Below are 14,070 nucleotides of genomic sequence, written 5' to 3'. Positions count from 1 at the left end.
TGTTTTTCTAACATATCAAACCCGAAGGACATAAAATTATTTTAAAATCTTTGTTTAACGCAGACATGTTGCAAGATTTGTCTCCCTCTGATAACTTAATTTCAAAAGTGTTCTTTGTGAAGACTGTATGTACCATGTGATAAAAAGAGCTTGTAACCATTGGTTTTAAAACAGTCGTATTTTGAAGTACATAGTGAGTGGACACAAACTTTACTGAGGCACGCGTCTACAGTTCTGTGCAAAATGTTCTCTTTACAGGAAACGCAACAGTATTGTAAAATGTAATTAGATACAATCTTCCCTCTTTTCTTTAGTTCTTAACATTATGTAAAGATAAAGTAAAGCATAACAAGTCTTTTCATTATCACGTAATCGTTATTTTAATGGTTACATTACAAGTAATATAATACTATACATACTTCCACCTCTCATATTAGTGGGCAATTATTTTAAAACTTTCTATTATAATCTACCCACAGAGACCAATGTATTAATGCCACTATTTTAGTTTAATGATGACCATGGTTTTGAAATCAATATGATAGCCTCAGGGAAAAATGTAAAGTAATAATGAAGAAAATGTTTATATTATATGCCTCAGTCTGGTCACAGACATTTAAGGAAAACGTGGAGCTGCTCTCGCTACTGCTATCCTGAAACTGGTCAAATACCTATGAAATTGCTGGTTTTTATTTCAAAAGCAGAAGAAAACTTTTAAGTGATCCAGAATTGAAAGCTTGGAAGTGAAACTGGAATAAGCCTTCCCTGAATATATCACTCCCGAGTACCATTTTAAACCATTGTGGGATAACTGCCGGAGGTGACTTAGAAATTAAATCTATGTTTTTAAAAGGTACAGCATTGAAGAAGCTGTCAGGGTGAAGTGCAGCTGATATGTGAGGAATCCATTCCACGGAAGTTCCCTAGTAACCATAGCTGTCAGCAATGCCAGGAGAACTTGGTGTACTGACTCTAACAGGAGCTGTCCGGAGGGTGGAGCGGTGTGGAGGCATCGCAGCCAGGCTCTGCGATAAATGGGAACTCAAGGTACCAGGGAGCTGGCACGCTGCATATTTGCCACCCTGGGCCAACAGTCCATCATACATACTTTTGACAAAATGCTGTCCTTTTGGTGAACTTTGCTCATTATAATATCATTATAATACCAAAACACACCTCCACCCCAAAAGTTACCCACTTCTAAGGTGCGACCACCCCTCACTGGGCATGGGCTTTGAATTTCTTCTAGTCTATGCTTTTAAAAGTAAAGCGAGGAAATTCTACACCAATCATAATAAAGGTATGTATGACTAGAGTCACTCAAGCTCCACCTGGAAGGTAAAAGTTAGTATAAAATGTGTGAAGAGAAAGAGGGTTTGGGGAAGATACCGTCGCGTAACACTCTGACTTCTGGGACCAGTTGACGGGCTGAGCCTCCTTCCCCCCCTCACTGGGACGCCTTTGGGTAAGATCAAAACATCTGGGTATACCATCTGTTTCCCCGGGAAAACTTATAAACCTCTCTATAGCTTCACTTTAAATCTCCAATGCTTCGTATTTGCTTAATGCATTTGTAGCCTAGCAGTGTTACTCATCTTCTTAGTATTTTTGTGTGTCTTGTAACCAGCAATCTGATCACCGGTAATCCAAAGAACCTGTGTATCTGTTGCTTTAATAAATTGTACTATTCATTACTAACAACAAATACTCTGATGAGTGGTTACTTGTATAACCCTTAGAAAGTAAACTGTTGACCAAGCCTGAGACTAAAACTGGACTTAGCTGCACCTAGACTCATGTCTGAGAATGAGTTTAGAAAGCAAGGGGGTCCTGTCTGAACCTCATGACTCGACGGTAGGGTGTCCCCCTAGCCACTCCTCAGACTCCTACCATTAACGCAACAACCATATCCAGAAATATTGCCTGAAATACTGTTTCCCACTGATATACGATGACCTGGCCTTAGTAACTCATCTATTTGTTGCTTCTATCCTAACCAAGCAAAGCAGTGTAGCTTGGCAGGAAGCTTAGACAGGTCTAAGCAACACATAAAACTTGAGGATATCCTGAGGATATCCTATGTAAAGTTAAATCAAGTTTCATATCCGCAAGGCACTCCATGAGTGAGACCTAAAATACCTCTAGGAGTGAGAAGGCTCTAGGATGATGCTGCAGATGAGAGTCCCTGGCAGGATCTGTACAATAAGGCTGAAATCCAACTCTGTTGAACACTGTGCTTTCTTGGAAGAGAAGGTAAAGGCAATTTAAGACCATGAAATAAGCCCGGAGGAGCTAAGGACCACTGCTTTTTTCTACTCCAAATATGAAATATATTTCAACAGTGTCATCACTAATATAAAATCAGAGCAGCAGAGAGAGAAAGCACAAAAAAAACTCCCACCAAGCTCCAGCACAGACACAATTCTTCCTTGATAAAAGAGAACGCTAGCAACATTTCTTAACGGAGAGGAGAATGGTGTGGAGACAATGCTAAGATGGATAGACACAGGATAGGAAAACAAATAATACTTGAACAAATTGAAACTAAAATTCTTCTTTTAGAGGAATACTGCTTTGCAAATACTGTTCAAGTTGTTTTCTTTCCCTAATATTTTGATTGACTGTAAAGTGTCAAGGGACTACCGCTAATTTTACTTGGAAGGAAGTGCCGGAACGTTACCCTGCTTGGCCGAAAACAGGGTATAGAGCAGCAGAAATTGGTTCCATTTTGCAGTTCCAGACCATTCCAACCCAAAATTAGCACTGTAAGAGATGGAAATACCTTCATGGTAAGCATACAACATTCAAAAAGCCCTGTGGGCATGAATATCTGCACAGCAATAGCTTCTGCTTTCCCCAGTGTCCTTTTTTCAGGGAAGTCAAGTTGTAAAAACGGGATAAATATTCCTCACCTCACAAAGGCATTTTAAGGCTTCTGTGATATCTGCAATATTTTTGGAAACGCTCTCACGGAAATGTTTGGGATGCTCTTTGGAGACAGGAGCACTAGCGTCTCTTATGAATGTACTTCAAGGAAAACTCTGAAACAACATATGGAGAGCAAACTGAACACAGAGCACATATTTCTGACATTTATCTTTGTTTTTATTGCTGAGATAAAAGCATGCTGTTTGTTTTTTAGGATTTCATCTCCTATCGCTTTCTTTCCTTTCTTTGTGTCTTCTACACTAGTGACATCATCTGCAGCAATATTAAAAGTTTTTCTTCAAATCCTGTGCTTCGGAAGTTTTAATGAGTCATGTAAAGAATGCTGTTAGGGAGTTCATGCCTCCTTTCTGTAACCAGTATGACTATAGCAAAGGGGATATGCTTGCTGGGATGACTGACTTTAAAAAATAAAAACAAAGAAAAAGGAGCCTCCAAAGACCAGGATGGGATAGTAACAGCAAACTTGCAAAGCACATATATGGGCATTTAGAAACCTTTTCTTCTATTGCAGTTGCATGTTTACTGAATACTAATGTACCTGACAGGGTTGGTCATGTTCTGAGATGAGTGGTGTCTCTGGTATGCAGTCCCAGCTGTACTGAAGGCCACTACAAACAAGAATTTCTTACAAAGTCTTGAAAATAGAATGGCTGAATCTTTGAACATTGTAATCAAAAAGTGTTTCCTTTCACACCCAAACTAAGCTACGTGCTGATCATCAATATCCAGGACGTCAGACAAACTATTTCAGGACAATCCTCAAGATTCATAATAAATCCCCACAGTTGTAGCTGTTTTTCCAAACTGTTATAGCTTCCAAAGCCTGCTGAAGATGTGAATGCTGGAGGAAAATTGTACATGCTGCTCTTGCACATGTTACTCTTTAAATGCATAGCTGCCTCACTGTTAAAAGCTCAGAGAATTTGAGTATCACAGGAACTGTATAGGATGTAGTCAGTGATTGTTTTCTAAATGTAGGTTGTAGCATATCCCAGTCGCACATCATGTTGTCCAAGAAGCGTGGCCGTGAATCCTGAGTTACCTTTAAAGACATGAGCTATAAACCCATGTGTGCATGTATATATAGATCTGTACAGTTTCACCCTTCTGAAATTGCAGCCTGAATTCTTTATATGGGATACATGATAACAGACGTATAAATAAAACAGTGTAGAACATCTGTTTTGTTTTTATATGGATAAAAATACACACTGAAGACGTGCATAAGCAAGCGCCTAGTTAACACTGAGTTCTGAACTAATTTAAAAAAAATAGTCACCATTTCCCCCCAGTTTGCCTCCCACTTATATGTATGAGGTTTTACACAGGCTTGATTTCTTACCAATGAAATTTTCAGTGCAGCATTTGTTTACTAATCTTTCTACATTTTAAGGTAAAATACTCCAACATCAGTTCAGGCTAAACTCTTTCTACTTTTAAAAGATTTTTCTTTTGCAGTGTTGCGTACTTGTTTAAAGCTTTGAGAAGATAAACTTTTCCAGACGTCATTCAGTGAGATATTTTAAATTAGTTCTCATACACCTTTTCTTATAAAAGCCTTTGCCAGTAAGTTTTACTAGCTAGTGGGTGGACAGATGTACAGGAACTCTTCTCTGTCTGCAGAAACAAATCACTGACGTGTTGTATTCCCCACCTCCTAAAGCTGCTATCCTCACTTGAGTGGCAACTCTACAACACAAAAGCTCCCAGTGCATCTCTTGCAGTTTAATTGTAGTATGTTGTATTTTGCTAAAGACTGTAAATACGGCTCTGCACTTCAGGGAGCTTCCATTAGAAAACCCACAGCTATCAGTAACCAACAGGTATCATACTAAAGTAATAGCAACTTTGCACTTATTTTTCTATTCTACTTAAATATCTTAGAAAAGTGTTGTTGTGTGACAACCGGTGATAAGTACAGACTTCAGTGGTAATCACTCTGTGTTTTTAAAGAACTATTTCAGCTGGCAGCAAGATAGAGTAAAAAATAGATTAATTTCTTGATTTTTTAAAAATCAGTCCTTTTCCTTTAAAATGTTAAGATCCTTTAGGAAAAGCAAGGTCTATTTTATACACTGCGATCTGAAAAATCAAAAATGTTGAACTATGGAAGATGATCCAGTGGAGCTTCTATGAACACCAAAAGCTTCATTCAAAATCGATGCCTTTACTGTTTTTTCCCTCCAAGACTTCTGCCTTTGCAACCATAAAATACCTTCACCACCAGCAGCAAAAAGTGGAACCACTGCAATCCACAGCGCTGCGAGGATTGCCAGCGTACGAATCACTGACTTACATAATCCTTTCAAAAGGTGTATGTTCATGGGATGTGAGGAAAGTCAAAGCAGAACCTCACCTACATGTGCAATCCCAGTGTTGCTCATGAGAGATATCAGCAATACTCTCTTGACCATAAAAGCTGCAGAATACTTAAAGGGCAGGGTGGAAAAGGAGTGCATGTAATCAGGACAATACCAAACACTGCTACCAAACACCACACCAAAGATTTAACATACGGCTTGTCAGGAGCAGAAAACAGATTCAGTGGCACTTAAAGAAGATGTGATAAATTAAAAGCAACAGATGTTGGATTAATTCAAAGGACATGTGAAAATGCACAAAGGTGAAGTAGATCTGATTATGTATTTCTTTACTTAAATTATTAGGTAAAAAGAAATAACACCATGGCTAAAGTCAGCAACTGCCACAGAATCAGTAGGTCTCTAAGCCCACACCAATCTATATGCAGCCATTTTATCACAAAATATTAGCTAATATTGATATTTTTAAACAAAGTTTCACTCTACTATGTAATTAATGTAATGTAGTAGAAGCTGTGTCTCTTAACAAAAGTGCTGGTGCTTTGTACAGCATTTACTGGCATGTTAATAAAAACCAGACTTCTATTGAGTTCCATCTGCCTAATAGAGAAGAATGTTCAACTTAATTAAGAAAATCTTCATAAAGAAATATAAATGCAGTTAATAATGGGCGGCAGGGAATAAATCTAGGACACTCAGGAGCAACTGGTGTTTTACCAGAAAATGGAAAAGTGAATATAAACCCCAAAACAGTTGTTAGCCGTGCAGTGATTGACCACAAATAGCAATAGATGTTGAGGTTTTAAGTGTTTTATAATGAAAAATCTATTTATTTCATTAAGGTTTCATGCTTTCGACCCCTGTTTTTTCAGGTAATAAAGCAGTCTTAGCTGACAATGAAACTATTTAAACCCTCCATGAATTAAGATGGACAAATCCTTTAGCATTTTTTTGAAGGAATTACTTTATGAAAAGAAAGAATGGAGTGCCAAGCAATGGTTCAAGAAAGATCCACTATCAAGCACTTGAAAAATGGTCACTATCAAACACATTTTGGGGTTTGCTGTGATGCTCACAGGAAGTTGAAAACTTTTTGCTGCCTTGGTGCAGCAGCAGCCACTACATCACCATGACGAAGACTATGTCAAAATGTAAACTACAATTCATTTTTGTCCTTAAATACATTTCAACAGGCATTATATATTTCCCTGTCAGTCTGAACCAGTTTTTCCACCATTTTCTTCCAAGGGTTCTGTGATTTAAAGTTGCTGATGTACTCTAACTCTGTTCATTTTCCTTTCAAAATGAAATGAACTTCTACTCATCTTCCAGAATTTATTTTCTTTAGAAAAAAACACGTTAATACAAAGCACAAACAGGAGGTACTTCCCAAGTCCCAAAATCTAACTCTCCGAGCCAGATACAGTGTCAGTGTTCACAACTTCCTAATGAAAAACTGCTTTCTGCAAAGAATACCTAACACTAGCTAAGTTTTTATATTTTCTCTGAATGGCCTTGATTGGGAAAATAATACGTATATGTAGGCAAGTGCGAAAGTGGAAATAACATTACTCTAATATTTCATTCAAGCCAACAACCAGAAATATGGCATAAGACTGACGTTCTGGCCACCGACAGCTCTACTACCTCGATTCACAGAGAATATCACCAAACAATAGAAGTTGCGACTACTTGAGCCTTAGAGAATGTAATTTCATTTATTCATTTCACTGACATTTTTACTAGACTACAGCTTCATGTAGATTAGTCAGACACATCAAAAACCACATATTAGCTGAGGTGAAGCTGTGATGACTGCAGTTGTCTAACAGTGTCAATCCAAACTTTAGATGAATATAATTTGTTAGCTCTAAATGACAGAGATATAATATAGATCTCTTATATCGCCAAAGTAATAAATAATTAGTGAGCAGAAGTGAATAAAATAGCAGGTTGAGCACACCCCCAAATTCTGAATCTTGATGCAGAAGTCGGTGATCAGAATGATCCATGTTTCTGCCTTGAATGATAAAACAGCTTTCTCACAACCTAACACATAGCACCATCTGGCACGAACAGAGGAAACTAAGAACTTCTGGAAGAGAAGCACAAAAGCAATTTAGTGTCTTCAGAATTGTCCAAGATATTAATAAAAATCCTTCAGAAATAGCCACCTGACTGCAAAGGCGGCTCAGTGAGCCTGCCTCCTGTAGACACGCTTGTATAGCTAATAATCTCAATAGAATGTTGAATTGAACTGAAATGTTTGGGTATGGGATGGGTGTCGTCAGAGTTAAGAGAGAGTGTGTGGAAAGTCAATTGTCCACCAAACTGGATGGGTTTCAGAACATTATCTTATGTCTCTCAATGGGAATTTTAGGAGCTCAGAATACATCTCCTCAGCAAAGCTCAGCGGGCTCTTTTTGGTGGTTATTTATAACAAACATGACTAGAAACACCAAGGTAAGCTGTGCTTTGGGCGGTATCAGCACATGCATTACTGGCTGTTTGCTGGGGCTCGACATCCTCCACATTCAGTGGGACAAGAGTGGTCTGATCACACCATCAGCCTCAAGAGGGGATGTGAAGCTGTGCCATCAGAGGCACTGCTCAGATATACCGTGCTGAGTGGTTTGTCTGAGATGTTCGTAGTATAAACACAAATGGAGCCTGCTTCCTGGATGACATTAGGCTGTTTCACTGATATTAACACAGATTTATCTTATCTTCGCTTTTTGAAAGTGACTTTTAACACAGACTGTTTTCTAAATGATCCTTAAAAGACACTCCTTTCTTCCTCATCACCTTCACCTAAGGCAATAACATCCAGTAGCATTGATCTATTTGCTGCTGGTTTTCATTAATTTTACCCTCCCCTAAGGGTGGTGCAGCTTTGGTGCCAGCTAATTAAAACCTATTTAGGGCTGTTCAGTGCACTTTATCAGACCAGAATTAGCTCTGCTGCTTTAATGAAGACTACAGTTTTCTCTGTTATTACCAGTTAAATGTTGCTATATCATACTGCATTATATTTCTAATGCATGGCAAAGATATAGATGGCTTTAGAACCACTTACCTGGACTGAGGTACACAGATGCCACATTTAGTAATTACCTAATGTTCCTTTAAATCCTTTAGGTTGTCTCAGTACATGTAATATACCAAAACATCAGTGAAGTAGTGGAAGAAGCTGCCAGCTTTATGCTCCCTCTAGGGAAGTACCAAGTAAAATGCATTAATGAAAAATTGTGAATGTCTGGTAATGAATATTATTTATGTACAATAATTATTCAAAGTGGATGAGCATTCGCTGCCTTGAACTCAAATGCTTCACTAATGAAGAGTCTCAGAAAGAACATCTGTCCCCCAGATTCATAACACCGCATGCAAGGTTAATTCTCCAGCGTAGAAAACCCATATCAGAGGGTATTTTGTACTGTTGTAGAATTAAAAAATGCTTCATTGTGAAATAAACAAACTTGTTTGTTGGACATTGTTTAGATGCAATTCTTGTTCCTTCCATGAGCCCATAATAAACCATTTGTCAATGCCAAAGCTGAGCATTTTGAACCTGCGCTCAGTGAAGTCAGGGATGAAGCTCTCATGCCAGTGGTGCAGGACCAGAGCTTTTCTGCAGCAGAGAAGTGACTGCAGCACACACCTGTTAGCTGCTTCTCATAACATCCTTTAAAACTTGAGCACCACTATGATGAAACTACTGAAAAGTCCCGCTAATTACCTAAAAAGATGGTACATCAAAGAGTAGAAATAGAAAGCTCATTAAAGGCTTGACAGACTAGAAATCTGTTGCAATCTTACTATGCATTAGTAGCATACACTGTATATACGGACTGTATTTCAGGATTAAACTAAAATAGATGTGGTTACAATCCACTCGGTACATTTTAAAATATGAGTTGAACTTGGTTTCCTTCCAGAAATTTTTCTGGGAACATGTTGAAACAGACCTCTGTTCAATCTAATACTGCAAGCAAGAGTTGATGTTTCTCTGAGGAACTGAAGGAATATTTGGCTGAGGAACCTGAGTCTGTCTCAGCATCATAATAGTCTGGCACAACACATGAACCTGTTTTCATCACCCACAAATCTCTTGTGCTCTCCCCTTTACTGCTTCCACAAATGCCGCATACCTCTACCAGCCTCATGACCCTCCCTGGAAACAGCAGATGGGTCCTGTGAATTGAAGATGTTACCGAAAATGAAACAGTTTCCAAATGAGGTCCCCTGATTAGGAGGGAACTGCAGGATGTTTTCTTGTGATACAGAAGGTGTTGGCTGGTGACACTTCAATTGTTTCCCTTGTTTCTGGCTGACAAGTGCACTAAATGATGTTAAAAACACCACTTAGTATTTGATGTGGAAAAGTAGGACTAAAAATGAAAGTTGCAGCAGACACAAGATGTTACCTGATGGCCGCTGTGGGAAGCGGTAGGGGCTTTTTCACAGTGTTAAAGGGAGGCATGTGCAAACGCAATGGGGTGTGGGTCATGAGGCAGGCTCGTTACAATTTGCCCCTGTTCACAATGTGGAACTTTTAGTTGTTGTAACAGCTTAAGGAGAAAGAAATTGGGCCACTTTGACATCAGGCTGCTTAAGAACTTTGTTCATAAGCATTGGGAGAACAGAAGTTCAATCTGCCTTTGACATGGAAAGAAGCATTCGTATTGTATTAATTGCATAATAATAAAACCTTGAGATGTGTTAATTTGTTGAAGAGGAATGGATTAGGCTGGAGTTGAGGACACTTTGACATTGGATGATGAGGTTTTTTTGATAGGATGTACCAAAGACTGGTCTTACAATAAGGATTTTGATAAAGTATTGTAAAGTCACTGTGTCCTGGCTGACTGTTATTGTGGAAGAGTAATATATATAAACAAATTTATGTTTAGCAATGCAATAATGTACCCATGATCATATTTAGCTCTATTAATTTGTAAACCGGATGACTCGGATTGTTCAAGGGCATTTTTGAAAAACAGAGCTTGTGTATTTTCTCTGTTGGCCTCTGTTCATCAGCTGGTTCAGTTAAACTAAAGAAGCCATGATAACCTAGACACCTTTGTGACATAGTTACCCTCCAACTCCAGAATCAGAGCAGCAACATGTGCACATGGTGAACAAGGCGAGGGGCAAGTTCTTCCCTATGCTTCAGCAGTTTAAAGAAAAAGACAAATCAACTCTAACCAAGTTTGGCAGCTTAATAAAGAAGTGAGTTAAGGAAGTTTGAGAGAACAAGCTCTTCTACTTCAAAAGCTAAGTCAAAAGTTTGGATTAAGTTAAACTGTTTGTCAATACCTATATTTTTAATTTGGTCAGAATATCTACAGTCCCTCACAGTGCTAAATTCATGATGTGCAAATTCAAAAATTAATACTAAGGCACAGCAGTGATCTGGAAACTCCTTCCTAGTTAGCTCCAGTGAGTATGTGTGACAGGTGCTCTTGCATGCCAAAACACAGATGATCAGAATTTTTGCAGCTTAGTTACAAATTCCTGTAATTTTTGATCTTAATTCTGAAAATCCAATTTCTGTTCTGAACATGCTAGCCAAAACAGTGGCCCTCACACTTTCGTCTCCTTACAATCCCCTCTTGAGCATCATAAACACACATTCTCAGGCATGGAAGATAGAATTTCAGCATAGTTCCAGTAGAAACCCAAATCTGTTACAGTATCACTGATAAACCATTTTTACCAAATAATACAAATAATGCATAACCCTGAGGTTGGTGTTTGAAGAAAAGCTACAGTGAATCTCAACAGAGGAGAAAATACAATATCCAGAGTTATCCTGAGGTTGTGCATTTGGAAATGTTTGTGTAGGATTATCCTCTTCAAATAAAATGTCAATTTAATCAATAGTAAATTGAGCTGAAAACAACACACAGCTTTGAAAATGTTTCAGGAAGACATCCAATATTTTTGGGACTCAAGCCAACAGAAATGGAAAGAACAGAAGGTAGCGTAGGTGGGGTAAATGGGGCCTAGCTGCTGCCTCATCAAGTGCTTATAACAGTCAAAACCATATAACAATCCATTAAAAACATATCTGGCGACTCATTTAGTAGCTGGCATCCGGCATGGACTTCTCTCGTGTATCTTTTGTCAGACATTATAATTGTTCTTCACATGTAGGACTTACCGGTCTTTTCCTGTCTCCTTCTTAAATACTGCATCACAGTAACTCATGCGCTTTTCTGTTGTCACATAGATTTTGGCAGTTGGGTAGCTGTCAACAGTTTTCTTCAGCATGTTGTACACAATGCCATTTCCATCCTTCCTCATGTTTCGAAAAGGTCCCCAGATCACGTAAACAGTGTTGTTGGTTTCTTTGAAAAAGTATTCGGGATTCTTGAGTAGAAGGGGCACGCTTGTGTGAGAGACCACTCTTACGGTTGTCCTCTTCCCAACATCCTCCTCATAGCCCTTTGTGGGAGCATTGTTCATCCTCCATATGCAGGAGGACTTGTCTATCTCGGCTCCCACCTTCTGCCCAGCCATCTGTCCCGAGTTTGAAACAATGGCACAGAGGTCACAGTCAAGTTGTAGAGGCTGGAAGAAAGAAAACAAAAATATTGGCAACTCTTCCTCTGTAAAACGTGAAGAGTGAAAATTCAGTTAAAAGAAGGATGGGCACAGTCCAACAAAGTGACAGCAATATTTCTCTTTAGAAAAGCCCAACAATCCCCATGGGTAGAGCTGATAGAAAACCCTAACACTACAAAGCTCTGAATGCAATCCTTTTTAGTGAAATAGGTGGCAGTTCCAATATTTTCCTTTGTTCTCTACCTTGCAAAGTCAACTAGAAAAACAGTAATTCCTTTTTTCCTCTAAATGTTACTCTTTCCACTAGAAACAATGAAAGAAAGAAACAGCAGAAAACAATATTTAGACCAATGCCTTTTTCTCTTTTAACAAGGTGTTGTCAGCAATAGGAAAAAAGTACACAAAAAGTAATGCTGGAAATTTAACTTTACACCGGTTGTGTTTATGTGTCTGAATGAATAGTTTACAAATTTGTGATAGAAGTCAAACGTAAGATTTAGCTCTAAAAAGCAATCTAGTAGCATGAAAATCCTACAGTTGGAAAGACATAGACAGAGAATGGTTACGACCCATGAAAAATGAGAGGCAGATGGACTGGTGACATGTGGACTGGGAACTTAATCCTGGGCAAACTGAAGTCAAAGACATTTTTCTGAGCATGTTCTAGGGTATTATTTCTTCAGTATGAATTGAAAATAGGAACAGTTATCTGTCTAACAGAGATATAGGGACCCATCTGACGTTCTGTTTGTCAGAGTATAAATAGTAAATGTCTTTTGGTTCTTTTGACCAACAGACTCAAAGGAAGTGCCCTGTATTTAAGTTGGATTGTATCAAAAGTTTGGTTAGAAATCTAAATCAAATGAAAAGTAGATCCATCGAAAAAACCTACAGAAGGCGGTCCAGGCCACAGATCATCTACAATTTTTTGTACAGTTACAGACTTGATCTTCTGTCATGCTCCCAGTTGGGAGCCAGTGACTTCAGTTTAATGCTTTTTAGGAATAATTCCCTTCACCTTTTTCAGAAATTAAGCCTGACAGGATGCTAGGTGCTTTTCTGAACAGACTTGTGGTTATTTCCCTTCAACTTCACACCTCATTTTGCTGATGTGGATGAATATCCTGTCTACATTTGACCACCCTAACCTTAGGACATGGTAGCTGACAAAACACCTAATTTCTTTGATAATGGAGCATAATATAAGGACAAGAGATAAACATCTGAAGAGAGCCAAATTATAACAGCTAAAATATCTCATCTTCAGGAGGCAAATATTGTACAGGACTAAGGTGCATCCTGCAAGACTTCTGCAATAAATCTCACAGTTGCAAAGGTTTGATTTCTGTATCGTGATTGGTTTGATTTGTGTATGTGAGTGGTTAATGAAAATGCTCTTTCCTCATTTCATCAGGAGTTAAAGATGCCTGACTGCATGCAAAAGCATTGGTCATGTTTCCTTTACAGAACACCACGTATTTTTTTATAGCTGTTGTAGTTTTAGAGAGCTGTCCTGCATAGCTCTCTGACAGCAGGGATGAAATCCCAGGAGATGCAGCTGAACACAACAGTCTTTCTGTTTACCGCTTAGTTACAGAAATCCTCTCTAAGATACATTATGGAGACAAGGCTGGGTGACCTAAACAAATCCATAAGCATAACTCACATCCTAACATGAACTGAATTGGTAAAGTCCCAGTAGATTAATTTATAGCTTTCAGGGTGAACTTTCAGACTAACAAGTGCTGAATATGAAACTGCTAGATAGGAAAAGCCAGTTTGGTCAAGAAACTGGTCCCATTTAAATTTGCCTCAACCTTGGTGTTCTTTTTTGTTTTGTGGGTTCTTTTCCTCCAAATATTCTTCCTTCTCCATTAAAATTGAGCTGCTCTCTTAAATTTGGAACTGTTTGATTTTTCTGACCTTAGTTAGAAATGCATTGCACATTTTCTATTCACTGAGTGTAACTGTTCTGCTCGAATAAACTGAGTACACTCACTCTTGCAATTGTGTCCCCCGGTTTTCTAGCTCTTTTGTTGTGATTCATTTATCTTGTTCCAATTTATAAAGCACTTTCATAATATTGAATGCTTGCACTAGGTCAACATATAATCTGTGCTTTTTCAACAGAGGCAGAGGCTTAACCCCTTCGAGCCCTTTCTCAGACTAAATATATTTTACAATGTAGAGAAATCTTACATGTTGCAGTATGCATATTTCCCAACAGAGA

General features: G+C 38.5%; 1 protein-coding gene across 4 annotated transcripts in view; it reads right to left on the bottom strand.

The window, feature by feature from the left end:
• Positions 1–14,070, bottom strand: part of ST6GALNAC3 (ST6 N-acetylgalactosaminide alpha-2,6-sialyltransferase 3) — a 227,153-nt gene that overhangs the window by 66,331 nt on the left and 146,752 nt on the right. For 2 of the 4 annotated variants that reach the window (XM_064455320.1, XM_064455317.1), the window contains exon 3: positions 11,437–11,846. In XM_064455320.1, the coding sequence (XP_064311390.1) occupies positions 11,437–11,846 (410 nt within the window). Of the gene's footprint in view, positions 1–2,950; positions 3,042–6,989; positions 8,481–11,436; positions 11,847–14,070 lie in introns of those variants that run through there. The other 2 variants (XM_064455319.1, XM_064455318.1) reach the window with 2 other exon arrangements.

Source organism: Phalacrocorax carbo, chromosome 6 (genome assembly GCF_963921805.1).
Source record: "Phalacrocorax carbo chromosome 6, bPhaCar2.1, whole genome shotgun sequence".
NCBI lineage: Eukaryota > Metazoa > Chordata > Aves > Suliformes > Phalacrocoracidae > Phalacrocorax > Phalacrocorax carbo.
Note: the sequence above shows the minus strand (reverse complement) of the source record. Positions and strands in the feature narration are given on the sequence as shown.